Source organism: Dendrobates tinctorius, unplaced genomic scaffold (genome assembly GCF_039654945.1).
Source record: "Dendrobates tinctorius isolate UK_male_01 unplaced genomic scaffold, ASM3965494v1 ptg000008l, whole genome shotgun sequence".
NCBI classification, from domain to species: Eukaryota; Metazoa; Chordata; class Amphibia; order Anura; family Dendrobatidae; genus Dendrobates; species Dendrobates tinctorius.
Genome location: NW_027361676.1, coordinates 22,446,861 through 22,460,428, shown reverse-complemented (window position 1 = coordinate 22,460,428; position 13,568 = coordinate 22,446,861). Strand labels below are relative to the sequence as shown.

The window sequence follows — 13,568 nt, the reverse complement described above, 5'->3', positions numbered from 1 at the left end:
GTATGTGACTGCATGTGTGTATATATATATATATATATACAGTATATGTGTGTACAGTGGGGAAAAAAAGTATTTAGTCAGTCAGCAATAGTGCAAGTTCCACCACTTAAAAAGATGAGAGGCGTCTGTAATTTACATCATAGGTAGACCTCAACTATGGGAGACAAACTGAGAAAAAAAAATCCAGAAAATCACATTGTCTGTTTTTTTTTCATTTTATTTGCATATTATGGTGGAAAATAAGTATTTGGTCAGAAACAAGCAATCAAGATTTCTGTCTCTCACAGACCTGTAACTTCTTCTTTAAGAGTCTCCTCTTTCCTCCACTCATTACCTGTAGTAATGGCACCTGTTTAAACTTGTTATCAGTATAAAAAGACACCTGTGCACACCCTCAAACAGTCTGACTCCAAACTCCACTATGGTGAAGACCAAAGAGCTGTCAAAGGACACCAGAAACAAAATTGTAGCCCTGCACCAGGCTGGGAAGACTGAATCTGCAATAGCCAACCAGCTTGGAGTGAAGAAATCAACTGTGGGAGCAATAATTAGAAAATGGAAGACATACAAGACCACTGATAATCTCCCTCGATCTGTTGCTCCACGCAAAATCCCACCCCGTGGGGTCAGAATGATCACAAGAACGGTGAGCAAAAATCCCAGAACCACGCGGGGGGACCTAGTGAATGAACTGCAGAGAGCTGGGACCAATGTAACAAGGCCTACCATAAGTAACACTCTACGCCACCATGGACTCAGATCCTGCAGTGCCAGACGTGTCCCACTGCTTAAGCCTGTACATGTCCGGGCCCGTCTGAAGTTTGCTAGAGAGCATTTGGATGATCCAGAGGAGTTTTGGGAGAATGTCCTATGGTCTGATGAAACCAAACTGGAACTGTTTGGTAGAAACACAACTTGTCGTGTTTGGAGGAAAAAGAATACTGAGTTGCATCCATCAAACACCATACCTACTGTAAAGCATGGTGGTGGAAACATCATGCTTTGGGGCTGTTTCTCTGCAAAGGGGCCAGGACGACTGATCCGGGTACATGAAAGAATGAATGGGGCCATGTATCGTGAGATTTTGAGTGCAAACCTCCTTCCATCAGCAAGGGCATTGAAGATGAAATGTGGCTGGGTCTTTCAACATGACAATGATCCAAAGCACACCGCCAGGGCAACGAAGGAGTGGCTTCGTAAGAAGCATTTCAAGGTCCTGGAGTGGCCTAGCCAGTCTCCAGATCTCAACCCTATAGAAAACCTTTGGAGGGAGTTGAAAGTCCGTGTTGCCAAGCGAAAAGCCAAAAACATCACTGCTCTAGAGGAGATCTGCATGGAGGAATGGGCCAACATACCAACAACAGTGTGTGGCAACCTTGTGAAGACTTACAGAAAACGTTTGACCTCTGTCATTGCCAACAAAGGATATATCACAAAGTATTGTGATGAAATTTTGTTTCTGACCAAATACTTATTTTCCACCATAATATGCAAATAAAATGAAAAAAAAACAGACAATGTGATTTTCTGGATTTTTTTTTCTCAGTTTGTCTCCCATAGTTGAGGTCTACCTATGATGTAAATTACAGACGCCTCTCATCTTTTTAAGTGGTGGAACTTGCACTATTGCTGACTGACTAAATACTTTTTTTCCCCACTGTATGTGTCTGTGTATATGTGTGTGCCTGCATAGTGCAAATCTGCATGAGTGTCTGTGTGCTTGTCTATATGCGTGTATGCATGTGCGTGTGTCTATTACCCTGTCTATAAATGTGTCTTTATGCGTGTTGCAAGCATATTTGTGGGTATGTCTACAAGAGTGTCTCCATGCATGTTTAAAATCATGTCTATAAGCATGCCTGCAAGCTAACCTGCCTGTGTGCGTGAGTGCCTGTCTGCGTACGTGTCTGTCTGCATGCGTGCCTGTCTGCGTGCATGCGCACGTGCCTGCCTGTCTGCGTGCGTGCCTGTCTGTGTGCATGAGTACCTGTGTGCGTGCGTGCGTGCCTGTCTGTGTACGTGTGTGTCTGTCTGCGTGCGTGCCTGTCTGCGCGCGTGCATGCCTGCGTCTGTGTTTGCTTGCGTGCGAGTCTCCGTGCGATCGTCGATAAGCATGTCTGTCTGTGTGCGTGGGTTTATGAGAGTGTCTATAAGCATGTCTATGTACTTATCTAAGTGAGTGTTTGCGAGCGTCTCTGTGTGCATGTTTGCATGCATGTAGATGAGCGTGTCTGCGAGGGTGAGTCCCACTATATACTGTATATACAGCTCCACGCTATATTCCTTACCACAGTATATATTGTAGAGCTGTGTATACTTCTCTTGTCCTGTATACATGGTGTAATTCTCAGTATCTGCTCTTATTATGTGTTTGTATACATTTATCTCCGATAAATTGTGAAAAAAGTGTTGGACTCTTTATTAGCCCATGTGGCAATGTTTCAGATCCATAACATAACCTTTCTCAGCTGTGGAACCAAAATATTGTCATATGGGCTAATAAAGAATCCACCCCGCCCCCACTTGCTCAGGGCCCCAGCACTTGCGATACTTACCTCTTCCCGCTCTTCCGCTGCGACGTCTTCTGACTGTGACGTTTCAGGTCAGAGGGTGCAATGATGTCACGACTGTGCGCCCTCTGCATGAACAGTCATCATGACTGTGCGCCCTCTGCCTGAACAGTCACAGTGCAGAGAGCCGGAAGATGCCGATGTTGAGGAGTCTGGAGCAGAGCAGCGGCCAGCAAGGAGAGGTGAGGATCTCAGGTTTTTAATGTTTTGAGCAATATATGGGGCCCATCATATACTGGAGCATTATATGGAGCATCATATGGGGCCCATAATAAATGGAGCATTATATGGAGCATCATATGGGGCCCATCATACACTGGAGCATTATATGGAGCATCATATGGGGCCCATTATATAAGGAGCATCATATGGGGCCCATTATATATGGAGCATCAAATGGGGCCCATTATATATGGAGCATCACATGGGGCTCATTATATATTGAGCATCATATGGGGCCCATTACATATATAGCATCATATGGGGCCCATTATATATGGAGCATCATATGGGGCCCATTATATATGGAGAATTATATGGGGCCCATTATATATGGAGCAAGGTATGGGGCTCATTATACTGTATGGAGTGTTATATGGGGATTATTATAGTGTTTGGAGCAGTATATGGGGCTCATTATAGTGTTTGGAGCAATATATATGGCTCATTATTCTGTATGGAGCTATATATGGGGCTCATTATACTGTATGGAGCACTTTGTGGTACCCATAATACTGTATGGAGTAACATATGGGGCTCAATATACTGTATGGATCAATATATGGGGCTCAATATACTGTATGGAACAATATATGGGACTCAATATACTGTATGGATCAATATATGGGGCTCAATATACTGTATGGATCAATATATAGGGCTCAATATACTGTATGGATCAATATATTGGGCTCAATATACTGTTTGGAGCATTATATGGGGCTCAATATACTGTACGGAGCACTATGTGGTACCCATAATACTGTATGGAGCAATATATGGGGCTCAATATACTGTATGTATCAATATATGGGGCTCAATATACTGTTTGGAGCATTATATGGGGCTCAGTATACTGTATGGAGCACTATGTGGTACCCATAATACTGTATGAAGCAATATATGGGGCTCAATATACTGTATGGATAAATATATGGGGCTCAATATACTGTTTGGAGCATTATATGGGGCCCAATATACTGTATGGAGCACTATGTGGTACCCATAATACTGTATGGAGCAATATATGGGGCTCAATATACTGTATGGATAAATATATGCGGCTCAATATACTGTTTGGAGCATTATATGGGGCCCATAAAATTCTGTATGGAGCATTATATGGAACCTATTCTGTATGGAGCATTATATGGGGACCATTATTCTGTATGGAGCAATATATGTGGCTCATACTGTATGGAGATTTATATGGTGATCGTTATTCTGTATGGAGCAATATATGGAGCTCATTATTCTGTATGGATAAATATATGGGGCTCAATATACTGTTTGGAGCATTATATGGGGCCCATAAAATTCTGTATGGAGCAATATATGGGGCTCATTCTGTATGGAGCAATATATGGGGCTCATTATTTTGTATGGAGCAATATATGTGGCTCATACTGTATGGAGATTTATATGGCGATCATTATTCTGTATGGAGCAATATATGGAGCTCATTATTCTGTATGGAGCATTATATGGGACTCATTATTCTGTATGGAGCATTATATGAGACTCATTATCCTGTGTGGAGTGCTATGTGGTGCCCAGAATATTGTATGGAGTGCTATGTAGTACTCATAATACTGTATGGAGCAATAAACTGTCTGGTTTCTGACCTATTGTAGAATGTACAATAGTTATTACTCATGTAAGGTAAGAAGTGAAATCTTTGGCATTGTATACCTATATTTCTCTGCTGTATCTGTGAATTATGAATTGTGGTATGTGTTAAAGGGGCCAACTGAGACTTTCACCCGGAACCCACAAAAACCTGGAGCCGGCCCTGTATGCACTGCACAGTACCACTTATCCTGTCTTTTTGTCGAAGAGGCGGCATTGGATTTTGGGAGGGTCAATATTGGTTTAGTATTTTCAATATTACTGTAGCCAAATAAAAATAAAATTTTGGAAAAGCTGTTTAAATGGATTATCCCAAGTAATCCGCTCTCCTCTGGATAGGGGATAACTTTCCAATTCCTGGAGATCCGACTGCAGGGACCTTCATGATCCTGAAAATCAGAGCTCTGTAGAGCACCATGTAAATGAAGCTGTGGTCGATCATACGCACTGTGGCGCCATTCACATGTGGCTCTTCAAATATCTCCTTTTAGTAGAGTGAGGGGCACGACAAAGTATAGAAAAATTCACTGATCGGGGTGAGGAGTGTTAAAGTTTGTGGGCTGGTGAGGTTTGTGTGGTAGGGCTGCTTTTTTGTCCCAGTCCGGCCCTGCCTGCTACACTGAGCATGTGTCGACAGTCAATTCTGACAGATGCTCAGTAGGATCTTGTCACCATGCACTAGTCATCCCAGAACACAGTGACAATGTTCCCTCATCAGCTTTTATGAGGTCATGAGCCAGCAAGAGAGTAAACTATAAAGAGAGAAGCAGCAAGCAGAGACCAGCCCCATCCTCACATGTGATGGCACTTGCAGGAGCAGGGCTAATCTCTGCTTGCCAGATTTTCAATGACAGTGCGCTCTATTGCTGGTTTGTCAAAGCTGGTGAGGGAGCACACTGTCACTCTGCATATTGCACAGTGACAAGATTACGTCAGAATTGACAACCGACAGTAGAGAGGGGACTATCCCAGCTCCTGAAACGGATGTTCACTGATGACGCTTTATTTTCAGGAAGGGGGCAGAAGTTGCGGCAATGATCTTTCCCCCGATGATGACTTGCACTGGGATTCTCAAAGCATCATAACCCAGGAACAAGTAAAAATAAATAAATAAAGCAGTTAGCTACCATAGTGAAGGAACAATAGTACTTTTTAATTACATTAAGGTCTATTAGAAAAGAGATTACATTAAGTAGACAGACAGGACTAAACTAAATTTCAGTTTCGGACCACCCCTGTAAGGCCACAGAATTCAATGGACTGACTTTGAAAATGTGTGATCTGGCCTTGTGTACCTCACCTATGTATATTTGCTTAAAATATACAGCGGTGATTGATCATTTGGTCTGATGTTTTTGCTGTATTTATATTTCAGTGAGATCTTATGTCACACAATACAACCGGCGGACGGGGAACTTCTCCCATCAGCGCTGACGACTTTTGCGTGATAAACGCCAGGACTCACTCAATGGTTACATATACACTTTTTTCAATTTTCTGGTGAAATAATAGCATCCATTGTATGTTAAAAACAAAAGCGTATTCGTCTCCAGGTTTTATACAGTAAATAGATCAGATTTGTTCAGCACAGCCATTCACGACAGTCATTCCTTTATTAGTCTATTAAATAATATTAATAGAACTTAATAACAAGTATACATTCGATACACCATTATATATTCTATCCTCATAGAGAAAAAAAGAACTGCAGAAATGTAAGCTTGGAGGACCAACACCACAAATACTCGGAAGCTTATGTCAAGCATTATCCCTACAAAAAAATCATTTTTACAATATTTACCCCACATATAAGTGACCTTGCAATTTCCTAAAGCGAAAAAAAATCTGTGTAATTTAAAATCTATATTCCGGCTTGTTACGGGTGAACATGACGCGTTTTCATCCGAGGTCTTCGCCACTGCGGTGTCCTCGCGGTCACATCTGGGGACATCGCCGGCATTTCTCGTCGCCCATCGGCAGCCGCTGTGTCACATTGTTACATCTCATCGTTCATAATCCCAGGGAGCGGCGTCCTGCGATTTTCAGCAGAGAATCTACAGATATTGTACGCGGCCAAAAATACTGATAATTTACAGCAGGAAAGAAAATGTGATAATCACAAAAACAAGGAGCTGATGGAGGAATGTGGCCGCCCCGATCCAACACTACGGGATAATAATGGCATTCATCACTGATCGTGGAGAGAGAGCACAGCCACCCACACAGCTGTGCACTGAGACACAACACTGCAGCCTAGATATACACACACATACTGTACATACATGTGGACATATGGTGCTGGTCAGGACACATGCAGAGCACCTACCATTCTGCCAGTGGTTTTCCTTTCCCCCTTTGAAGAAGAAGAAGATGCTGGTCCACAAAGAGTTACTGAGTGACAGCTCCGCAGCGGTAATGAAGCCTGGCGCAGCAGCAGCGCCGAGTCCTAGCCCCGCCCCCTGATGATAGACAGCCGGCAGCAGCCAATAGCAGCGCAGCGCTGGGCCTCTTGTCCCCAGTCCCTGGCTGGGCTGTGACACAGGAAGGATCCGGCCGTTCTCTGCTCCTCTTGTTGCTGCAGCAACGACATAATCAGTGTGAAGACTCGGCTCGCCATGTCTCCGGGCTGCACTGTGGGAGAGAGATGGTTAATGCCATTCCCACTGGTGGAGGCAGCAGAGCTGACAGTGAATGGGAATGTTATGAAGTGACACAATAATCATCATGTAACACAAGTGCTGTAGCCAGAGGAGTGCATTACTGAGTGACATGGCTGCCAGCAGGCAGAGGGGCTGTGTGTGACTGGGATTACAGGCTCCATAGAGGCTAGCGTGGGTACCGTGCGTCCTGTAGAAAGGGCAGGTTATGGCGCACTAGTCAGAACTTATGGCGCTGGGCATATGGCCGGTTATTTCCAGCAGCACGGACGACAAGGGCCAATACAACTCTGCAAAACGTGTACAGCATACGGATGGGATCAGTATGCAGTCTGTGGAGTCCGTGTGCCACCTGTGTACAGTCCGTGAGCCGTCCACGCGCATCCATGTATTGTCCGTGTGCCACCGTGTACAGTCCACGTGCATCCGTCTAAAATCCGCGTGCCAACCATGTACAGTTGTAAGGAGAAGGACCGTGTCAGGCGTTCCTTCCCTGCAAAGGTTCCAGAACTGTTGAGGCTGTCACCTATGTTGCACGGGGGAAAGCTAAAGACCCCGGACCGACCTTTGCACCTGCTGACGGGGCTCGGTTAAGCTAAAAGAGCCGCAGCGTGCGGGAAAGCGAGCAGTTTCGGCAGGAACGTGCAGGGCGACAGTGTGAGTGCTCTGACCGCAGGGGTTCGTCACAGAGCCGGCCTAAGACTGACAGGCCTCAGTGATACTAGGAGAGTCAAGCAGCAGAGAGCGGTACGGACACCGCTGACCTCTCCGATACCGCTGACCTCTCCGACACCGCTGACACCACTTCCATCACTGACCATGAGCCATAAGACCCCTTGTGAAATCCTAGACTCTCACCTTAGCCGGCAAGGAAGCCGGGTCGGCCCCTGTGATCTGAAGCCAGATAAGCTTGCGCACAACCTCCGTGTCACGTTAACCCCTGCACGGGGCAGAGATTTTCTTCTTCCTCCACCCTTCATTCCTCAGGACCCCATGCCAGGATCACCAGGATTCATCAGCTTTGAGAAAGATCTGTAATAGTTCGAAACATGTCGCTTGCACTCATATTTGCACACTGTTGAGTTTTTAATCGTGCGAAAACTTTTTTGGAATCACTTTAGGATAAAAAATTTTAAAGGAGCTAGAACAAACTTTTTTTTTCCGTCACCTTCGCCAGGATCCAGGACGCCCTACCCCGTACTCGCCACGGCCTTGGCGCCAACGTTTGTATCCAAGACTCTCACTACTGAAAGTTGCTGGTTTGACAAGCTTATTTACTTTTTGAACTGTTTTTCTTATTTACCTGATTCTGCTCAACATTCTTGTGAAAGCACCCCTGTTGAACCTTTCTATTTTTCCCCACTTCTCCCTGCGTGGAATATCCACTGTACTAATAAAGGGAATCTGTCACCTATTTTTTCGCATATAAGATGCGGCCATCGCCATCAGGGGCTTATCTACAGCATTCTGTTCTGGTCCGGGTCCAATGGGTGTTGCGGTCCGGGTCCGGCACCTCCCATCTTCTAGCAATGTTGTCCTCTTCTTCCCATCATGGCTCTGCGCAGGCATACTGCTCTGCCCTGTTGAGGCCAGAGTAAAGTACTGCATTGCGCAGGTGCCGGACCTCTCTGACCTTTCCTGGCACCTGCGCACTGCAGTTCTCTGCTCTGCCCTCAACAAGGCAGAGCAGTACGTCTGCACCGTAGCCACGACGGGAAGCAAAGAAGAGGACGTCATCGCTAGAAGATGGGAGGACCCGGACAGCGACACCCATCGGACCTGGACCGAACCGGACCGCCCCTGAGTGAGTATAATATAACTCGTTTTTCTTATCTTTCAGGTTACATCGGGGGCTTATCTACAGCATTATAGAATGCTGTAGCTAAGCCCCTGATGGCGGTGGCCGCATCTTATATGCGAAAAAATAGGTGACAGATTCCCTTTAAATCCCCTTTAACCCTTACTCTGCCTTTGTCCCTTACTGCATCCCACATTCCTACTAGAACCCTTCACAGTCCACGTGCATTTGTGTATGGCCGTGTGCCATCTGTGTACAATTTGTGTGCCGTCCATGTACAGTCTGTGTGCCGTCCATGTATAGTCTGTGTTCTGTTCGTGTGTAGGGGAAGTGGACTGACCTATGGACCTGTCTGCAGCAGGAAGGCGACTGTACAGTGTGCTTGATGTGGACTGCTGTATATGAAGGTGGGAGACAGCTGGAGATAGTAAAGGATGGTGAAGTACTGCGTTTGGCCACTAGGGGGAGACTAAGGACAGCAGAAACAGAAGACGATGTAATACTGTAGTTTGGCCACAAGATGGCAGCAGAGAGCAGTGAGGAAAGGGCTTAACATCAACTTAAGGCTACGAAACCGCAGAGTCATGGGGGGCAGAGTTACAGGAGCTCTAGAGGGGAATTCCCAGAGAGAGGGATATAAGAAGGGGTAGAGAGTTTAAGAAGCAAGCCAGTCCAGGGAGAGGAGCTTAGGAGAAGAAGAGACTGAAAGGAAGAGGCGGACAGAGAAGAAGCTCCAACAGGGACTGAGGAGGAAGACAGGGGGGTGGCCCTGACAGGAGAGCCGCAGGACAGAGTAGGCCCAGGGGTACCAGACGGATGGACTTGGATGGGTGAAGCGCTGTGGTGGTAGGCCTAGGGCAGCCACAGTGAAAGAGCCACGAGGGACGTCAATTAGGAGAAGGAAGAGTGAAGGTACCCGGGCCTGTGTGCGGAAGTTGTCGTGCAGCTGCTGTGTTGTGCTGCGGTCATTGAGAGGATGGCCAATAAAGAGGACCCGTTGAACGCACAACGGTATCTGTCTCAAGTCTGTTCTCGGCGGGAAAAAGGACCACCCCCCAGTCGGCTCACATACCTACATTAGGCGTAGTCGGCAGGATCATCACCGCCAATACACCATCTTCAGCGGTAAGCCTGCACCGAAGATCCAAGGGACCCAAGCTGAACGGGTTGAAGATTTTCCCTGCGGATTACAAAATTGGACTGTGTTCAGGATTGTTGACTTTCATCAGGCGGATCCGGAGCAGAAAAGGACTTTGCAGGATGGCTGTGGCACACAAGCACCTGAGAGAATAGCAGAAATTTGCTGCTAGATTGGACCATCAGGGGCTGTGCTGAACCCGCCCCCGGGGGGAGCGGTGTACATTCAGTGACAGCCGCCCCCTCTCGCTGGACCCTGAAAGATGGGCGGAGGGGCAGACCAACACCCCATCCAAGGACGGGAGTGGCCCAGGTGGAGTGGCTGGGTGCGGCCGCTTGGCGCCATTGAGCTTCTGGACATCGGACAAGATGCAACGCTGCAGCTGCCGTGGCCTCAGATGCCTGGAATGGAGGTGGTGTCAGGAGATCGAGTCCCGTCGGGAGACCTGCCTGTTATGAATGGGTCACTGAGGAGGATGGCAGGAACAGGCTAAGCCACCAGAAGACCAGAGTGGTTGGTAACTAAGGGGATTGCAGACCCCTGATCCTATCCGCACAACTAGCAGTAGCCGTGGAGCGTTCCTACGATGCCCCAGACGCTTTGTCACAGCCGGAGGACTAACTAAGCCTAAAGACAGAAAGATAAAATCTAAACTGCCCTGGAGCAGATCCTCAAAGGAAAAGACAGCCCCCAAACATGTATTGTCGGTGAGACAAGATGAGACACAAACACAAGCAGAGAACAGACTGAGCAAACGGTGGGGCCCAAGCTGTCTAGACAGGACAGGACAGAAAAGATACTGTCTGCAATCATGCACAAAACCCTGAAAAAGTCCAGCACTTCTGATATACAAAAAACCTGAGGTCACACGATCTCACCCCTGCTAGATCAGCACTCACTAACATAACAGGGGACGGAACAAGCTGCAACATATGAAGCAGGGCCCAGCACTGCCCCCAGCAGGGAGCACGCTGAACCCTAGCAGCAAAACAGAAAGCAAAAAAAGACACAACCAGATTAGATGCAAAGGATTAGCAAAAGAATCACTTAACTGAACATGCAGATCAGGCAGGGGACAAAAGAGCTTCAAATGCACACTGAGGAAAAATCACCAGCAACCTTCAAGAGCAGCCAGTTCCAATATATGCTCCCAGCCAGCAATCCTATATTCCCAATTATCATCGTCAGGTGGAGAACCTCCATCCACCTGGCCAGCTCCACTACTCTCAGTAACCACCAGAGGGAGCAGAGGGAGCTTCGGCTCAGAAATCCGAGCAAGGGAGTTCACAACCGTACCCCCCCTTGAAGAGGGGTCACCGAACCCTCATCCACGCCACCAGGCCGATCAGGATGGGCCTGGTGAAAGTCACGAATCAATCTCTTGGCATGGATGTCAGAAGCAGAGACCAAAGAATTATCCTCCTGGCCATAACCCTTCCACTTGACCAAGTACTGAAGTCTCTGTCTAGCCAGATGAGAATCCAATATCTTCTCTACCTCATACTCCAAATTACCCTTAACCAGTACAGGGTCAGGGGACACTGCCATGGGAACGACTGGCTCCACAAACCTTTTCAACAAAGATTTATGAAAGACGTTATGGATCTTAAACATAACTGGAAGAGCCAAACGAAAAGAAACAGGGTTAAGGATTTCCAAAATCTTATAAGGTCCAATAAACCTTGGCTTGAATTTTGGAGATGCAACCTTCATGGGAATGTTTTATGAGGACAACCAAACCATATCACCCACTTTAAACCGGGGACCAATGGTCCTATGCCGGTTGGAAAACCGTTGGGCCTTTTCTTGAGAGTGGGACAGCTTATCCACTACTTGGTCCCAAATCTCAAAGTATGAAAAAATATTAGTAAACATCACACATGTGGATAGAAACTAATTATAACAATAATACGGCAAATTGCCATATATCTATTCACCATGTGTATCATAAGAGGACAATCACCAGACAAAACTGCAAAGAAGCAAGCTATACAGAAAATAGAAAGCAGTCAAACAGTCCCTTAAAAAATTCTCTTTATTAGTACAAAAGGTTAAAAAACAATTAGAATGGGGCCAAAAGTATTGTACACAGCAAGTGGTCACACACTAAAGGGCATATAGGCCAGACCCTCCACATCCACATAAGAAATAGTCAAACACAAGAACTTTGGTATAGGTGAGTATTTCCGAGATAATTTAAAGTGTCAGTGTGCACACAGCACATGGGAATATACACTCACTGGCCACTTTATTAGGTACACCATGCTAGTAAGGGGTTGGACCCCCTTTTGCCTTCAGAACTGCCTCAATTCTTCGTGGCAGAGATTCAACAAGGTGCTGGAAGCATTCCTCAGAGATTGTGGACCATATTGACATGATGGCATCACACAGTTGGCGCAGATTTGTCGGCTGCACATCCCTGATGCGAATCTCCCGTTCCACCACATCCCAAAGATGCTCTATTGGATTGAGATCTGGTGACTGAGGAGGCCATTTGAGTACAGTAAACTCATTGTCATGTTCAAGAAACCAATCTGAGATGATTCGAGCTTTATGACATGGCGCATTATCCTGCTGAAAGTAGCCATCAGATGTTGGGTACATTGTGGTCATAAAGGGATGGACATGGTCAGCAACAATACTCAGGTAGGCTGTGGCGTTGCAACGATGCTCAATTGGTACCAAGGGGCCCAAAGAGTGCCCAGAAAAAATTCCCCACACCATGACACCACCACCACCAGCCTGAACCGTTGATACAAGGCAGGATGGATCCATGCTGTCATGTTGTTTACGCCAAATTCTGACCCTACCATCCGAATGTCGCAGCAGAAATCGAGACTCATCAGACCAGGCAACGTTTTTCCAATCTTCTACTGTCCAATTTCGATGAGCTTGTGCAAATTGTAGCCTCAGTTTCCTGTTCTTAGCTGAGAGGAGTGGTACCCAGTGTGGTCTTCTGCTGCTGTAGCCCATCTGCCTCAAAGTTCGACGCACTGTGCGTTCAGAGATGCTCTTCTGCCTACCTTGGTTGTAACGGGTGGCAATTTGAGTCACTGTTGCCTTTCTATCAGCTCGAACCAGTCTGCCCATTCTCCTCTGACCTCTGGCATCAACATGGCATTTCCGGCCACAGAACTGCCGCTCACTGGATTTTTTTTCTTTTTCGGACCATTCTCTGTAAACCCTAGAGATGGTTGTGCGTGAAAATCCCAGTAGATCAGCAGTTTCTGAAATTCTCAGACCAGCCCTTCTGGCACAAACAATCATGCCACGTTCAAAGGCACTCAAATCACCTTTCTTCCCCATACTGATGCTCGGTTTGAACTGCAGGAGATTGTCTTGACCATGTCTACATGCCTAAATGCACTGAGTTGCCGCCATGTGATTGGCTGATTAGAAATTAAGTCTTAACACACAGTTGGACAGGTGTACCTAATAAAGTGGCCAGTGAGTGTATATGTGAGTATACTGCTTATAAATAATTAAAGAGCTAGTGCCCATATATAATATTCAAAGAATTGTTCTGTATAAAGTTGAGCTCACATAAATACCCATAC

The 13,568-nt window shown here is 46.3% G+C and overlaps 1 protein-coding gene across 2 annotated transcripts in view; it reads right to left on the bottom strand.

Annotated features, from left to right (window-relative positions):
- GUCY1B1 (guanylate cyclase 1 soluble subunit beta 1) overlaps nt 1–6,882 on the bottom strand; it is a 125,188-nt gene extending 118,306 nt beyond the window's left edge. Inside the window, exon 1 of one of the 2 annotated variants that reach the window (XM_073576430.1) lies at nt 6,745–6,882. In XM_073576430.1, the coding sequence (XP_073432531.1) occupies nt 6,745–6,747 (3 nt within the window). In that variant the 5' untranslated portion in view covers nt 6,748–6,882. Of the gene's footprint in view, nt 1–6,219; nt 6,551–6,744 lie in introns of those variants that run through there. The other variant, XM_073576431.1, reaches the window with a different exon arrangement.
- Nucleotides 6,883–13,568: the final 6,686 nt, after the last annotated feature.